This window comes from Saprolegnia diclina, assembly GCF_000281045.1.
Source record: "Saprolegnia diclina VS20 unplaced genomic scaffold supercont1.77, whole genome shotgun sequence".
Lineage (NCBI taxonomy): Eukaryota > Oomycota > Saprolegniomycetes > Saprolegniales > Saprolegniaceae > Saprolegnia > Saprolegnia diclina.
This window is the reverse complement of record NW_008246144.1, coordinates 81,608-86,157: the sequence shown is the minus strand read 5'-3', so window position 1 is coordinate 86,157 and position 4,550 is coordinate 81,608. Positions and strand designations below refer to the sequence as shown.

The following is a 4,550-nucleotide window of genomic DNA, read 5'->3' as shown; positions in this document are numbered from 1 at the left end:
GCTGACTGGGCGGTGGTTTACGCGACCGGTCCCAACAAGCCAATGCACCCGAGCTACGTCTTTCATCCTGCCACAAAGATGGCGGCCAAGGACTACGAGATGGCCAACTGGTACTGCTCTACGAGTCCGTTCCCCAACATGACGCAGTATGCCATCGTTGCCCGGCGCACTGGAAAGCAACTGCTGACCCTGCGCAACAGGTCGTTTAGTGTCATTGAGAACGGATGTGTCGTTGAGAGTCGCGCTATCGAAGACCACGAGCTCCTCGACTTGCTGCGTGACCGGTTCGGCTTGGCGCCGTAGACACTAGTTATGGCCTAAAGAACCCTAAAAAGGCTTGGAAAAATGAGTGTATGTCTGTTACGGCTGGGATCCGCGATCCAGCGCGTGTGTTCTCTTCTCCATGACAACTTGCAGTTCAAGATGAAGTTCAAGTTGCTAAGCCTCTACGAGCGGGTTTAGGTTTAGCTTTGTAAATGGTCGATCGAATTCAGTTTTCCTTTTGCCTCCAAGCTCAAGTGTCCAACAATGTCCTCCTTGTGTACACACATTATCGATGAGCACGAGACGACGTCGTTGGACGCAACATTTCTCTAGGAGCTACTGTATCTGTGTTCCGATGGCGTTTCTGTTTGTCTTTGTCAGTACATGTTCAGACTGACATGGTCAATGGAGGAACAATGTACTCCATTCCCTTGGGCAGATATCCTAGCATGATGTAGTAAACGCGCAAAAGCGGCAGCTCAAATGGGGCATTTTCCCATCTCTTCTATGGCGCCTAGTGGGTAACGTGAGCGCAATAAAGCAAGGTTGAACACAGTGTGTCGATGCTGACAACGTCACATAGCAAAGCGTTCAAAAATCACCGAAATTTCCAGGGCCAATTTGCTAGAAACCGAGTTTGAATCGAGACGTTCTCGCCACCATTATATTATCTTTTTCTAGTGCTCTTGAAATGCTATAGCTGCCTTTCTAGTCCGTGCTGAGAGGTTGAAGTGGTGTGCAACGCACAGGTCCCATATCAATGGTTTTGCAATCGATCTATGCATTGAAAGAGGTTATTATCTCTCGCAAGCACGGCTATACGACTTGTGATTGGGCAAATTCGAGTGTATGGCGCCACTGGACCATACGTGGCAGTCGAGTCAGTAGAGTAGAGTCAAATTTGATGTAAATGGCCCCATGTACTTCGTAGTAAAGGTTGTGAAAACGCGAGGCCATAGATTCGCGCCTGTCTCCTGTACCAATGCTCTGGAGCGCAACAAGCCCCAGTTGAGTTCAGGCAACTACAATCGCTAGATCTGGCTTCCGCGCTACCTGTTAACATCGCATTTTTCCATGGCCAATTTTATGGAAATCACTGTTATCTGAGAGCCATTATTCGTCATTAAAGTCCATTTTCTATCGCTTTTGATGCTCGTACCATGCGTTAACGGGTGTGTTGTGGTTGGTTGAAGCCACGTCGCACCGCCCGCGAGAAGTTCAAGGTCGTTGGAATGTGTGCGTACATTGCTAAATGATCTCAACACTCAAAAACACATTTTTGACAGCTTGTACGCGTCGAAACACCGAGCTTGGCCGCCATTAACTTGCACGGGCAGTCGCAGCTTGTTTCGCGTCCTGTGAGCCAGTTTTGATGTAAATCGGCTCAATGTATCTCGTCGTATAGGCTATGAAAAGGCTAACAAAACATGATCTACTGCCTGTCTTGAATTGGAAAGCTCTCGACGGTCATAGTGTACCGCTAAACACGCCACTCTAAAGCAGCAATTCTCCCGCGTCAACGGTGCAAAAACCACTCAAATAAATTCCATTATAATCGAATTTGAATCACAACGGTACTGTGATCCCTCTTGTCACTCTGTTGCTGCTCTAGACATCTATAAGCTGCCGTTCGTGGTTGCGCTGCCAGGTTGAAGCCACAGAGGTGAGCCCTGAGGCCTTCAACCTGTCAAACCCAATGTCATCCATGCATTTTGAGAGGATATCATACCAGAGAGACCGAACCGTGGCGTCGACTCTTAAACATGGCAAATGCCACTATTCATGACACATAAATTGGCACGTGCCAGGTTTAGTGCTACTAAATATGGCATTCCCAGATTTGACTGGCCATTCCAAACCATGTTGCGGCAACTCGTCTCGGCGCGGTCCCGCGCCCGCGTACTGCTGGCCGCGCGGAGCTTTGCGTCGGCGCCCACCGACATTGCCAAGCTGCGCAACATTGGCATCCTCGCCCACATTGACGCTGGGAAGACGACGACGACCGAGCGCATGCTCTTCTACTCGGGTAAAACTTCAAGCGCATGGCAGGATGACCCTAAGTCGCTACATATAGGCGCCATCACGCGCATGGGCGAGGTCCACGACGGCGACACGACCATGGACTTCATGCCGCAGGAGCGCGAGCGCGGGATCACGATCGGGTCGGCGGCCATCTCCTTCGACTGGAAGGACCACCGCATCAACCTCATCGACACGCCGGGCCATGTCGACTTTACCATCGAGGTCGAGCGCGCTGTGCGTGTGCTCGACGGCGCGGTTGCCGTCTTTGACGGCGTCGCCGGCGTCGAAGGTATCGGCTCATCCTTGGCGACAATAGCGTCGTATCACACGTTTCGTAGCCCAAACCGAGACAGTCTGGGAGCAAGCCGACCGGTACAAGGTCCGCGCCTGCCTTCTTGTCGACGCCTGCAGCAACACGCAGCTTGTAGGTGCCCCGCATTGCGTTTGTCAACAAGCTGGACCGCGAAGGCGCCTCGTACGACCGGACGTTGGCGATGATTGAGCAGCGGTACGGTCCGGGTCGCGTGATCGCCACTTCAAGTCCGGCAACAACACTAGATTCAACGTCGTGGCGCTTCCGATTCAAATTCCGATGGGCGAAAACAGCGAGTTCTATGGCGTCGTCGATGTCATTACGATGGAAATGCTCACGTGGCATGGCGGCGACGGCGAACAAGTCCGCCGGTACGAGCTTCGAACCTCGCTACAGCAGTTTATTTTTTGAGCTGCGTAGGCTGCCGCTGCTCCCAGTGACGGGCAATGAGAAAATGCAAGCGCTCTACGCCAAGGCCGCGGCGGCGCGTGCTGCGTACGACGACATTGCCCTCTTTCATGACGTGTACAGAATTGTCTATTAGGTTGGTCGAGAAGGCCTCTGATTTCGACGACGTCCTCGGTGACCTCTTTCTCATGGAAGAGGACGTTGATGATGCGACGCTCAAGGCGGCGTTGCGCCGCATCACGGTGCGCAAGCCCGACGACGCGCCGCGAGCTGTCTTGACTCTCTGCGGCAGGTGCAAGTCCCCGCTTCGATCCTCGCAGTCCGAGTGTTTGCTATCGATGATTAGTGCGCTCAAGAACAAGGGTGTCCAGCCGCTTTTGGACGCTGTTGTCGACTACTTGCCGTCGCCCGCCGACCCGTCGAGCTCGCCCTTTGAGGCCACGCAAATCGACAAGAATCACACGGTGCTCAAGACCCTCCAAAAAGAGGCCGACGCTTCGAGCCCGCTCTCGCTCCTCGCGTTCAAGGTTTGTCTATCGAGATATTGGGCACGGCTGAAATACGGTGACACATAGGTCAAGCACGACCGGCAGCGCGGCCCGATTGTGTTCTTTCGTGTTTACTCGGGCACGCTCAACGCCAAAGCGCAGCTGCTCAACACGACGCGGTACGTACTTGGAGCTTCCATAGTGACAATACGATCTTAGCCCATGCCTAGGAATGCCAAAGAGCGCATCACGCGCCTCATGCAAGTGGCGGCCGACGAGGCCGACGAAGTTGAGCTCATCACGGCTGGCAACATTGGCGCGGCCGTCGGGCTCAAGAACACGTACGATACATCGTCATTTTGACGAATTGAAGGCTCATGGTGTGCTGACTAGGTTTACGGGGGATACGCTAATCGCAGCCAGCGACAACACGCGTCTCGTGCTTCCCGGTGTCGAGATTCCGGCGCCGGTATCTTCTTCAGGCATACCGAGCGTTAGAGGACGACATGGACGGCGTAGGTCTTTACGTGCTCGATCGAGTCGGACTCGCTGAGCCGCCAAAAGGAACTCGACGAAGCGCTCCAGCATCTCCAGCGGGAAGACCCGAGCTTTGTGGTGACGCAAGACGAAGAGACGGGCCAGACACTGGTGGGTGCTCGATAGTTTTGAATTTTTCTTATTTTTTGTTTAGATGAGCGGCATGGGCGAGCTGCACATGGAAATCCTCCAGGATCGGCTCAAGACCGAGTACAAGCTCAACCCGTCCGTGGGCAAAATGCGCGTCGCATACCGCGAGTCGATCTCGGCCACTATTGACGTACGCCTTTTGTATAAAAGGGTTAGGGTTATGAAACCTTAGCCCTGTTTCGCCAATGACTAACGAGAGTGGTAGCACGAGTTTCGGTACGATACGATGCTGGGCACCGACCGGCAGTTTGCCAAGGTGGCCTTTACGCTGGCTTAGTGTCATTGAGAACGGATGTGTCGTTGAGAGTCGCGCTATCGAAGACCACGAGCTCCTCGACTTGCTGCGTGACCGGTTCGGCTTGACGCCG

General features: G+C 53.6%; 2 protein-coding genes across 2 annotated transcripts in view; both read left to right on the top strand.

The window, feature by feature from the left end:
* Positions 1-340, top strand: part of SDRG_14734 (hypothetical protein) — a gene marked incomplete at its 5' end in the record, with an annotated part of 1,065 nt that extends 725 nt beyond the window's left edge. Inside the window, one exon of the mRNA XM_008620886.1 lies at positions 79-340. Coding sequence (XP_008619108.1) covers positions 79-303 — 225 coding nt within the window. The 3' untranslated portion in view covers positions 304-340. The remainder of the gene's footprint in view (positions 1-78) is intronic.
* A 1,764-nt stretch (positions 341-2,104) lies between these two features.
* Positions 2,105-4,550, top strand: part of SDRG_14733 (hypothetical protein) — a 3,380-nt gene continuing 934 nt past the window's right edge. The window contains exons 1-13 of the mRNA XM_008620885.1: positions 2,105-2,290; positions 2,339-2,575; positions 2,625-2,665; positions 2,715-2,794; positions 2,845-2,970; positions 3,020-3,094; positions 3,144-3,299; positions 3,354-3,534; positions 3,583-3,674; positions 3,726-3,836; positions 3,889-3,964; positions 4,015-4,143; positions 4,187-4,312. Coding sequence (XP_008619107.1) covers positions 2,125-2,290; positions 2,339-2,575; positions 2,625-2,665; positions 2,715-2,794; positions 2,845-2,970; positions 3,020-3,094; positions 3,144-3,299; positions 3,354-3,534; positions 3,583-3,674; positions 3,726-3,836; positions 3,889-3,964; positions 4,015-4,143; positions 4,187-4,312 — 1,596 coding nt within the window. The 5' untranslated portion in view covers positions 2,105-2,124. The remainder of the gene's footprint in view (positions 2,291-2,338; positions 2,576-2,624; positions 2,666-2,714; positions 2,795-2,844; positions 2,971-3,019; positions 3,095-3,143; positions 3,300-3,353; positions 3,535-3,582; positions 3,675-3,725; positions 3,837-3,888; positions 3,965-4,014; positions 4,144-4,186; positions 4,313-4,550) is intronic.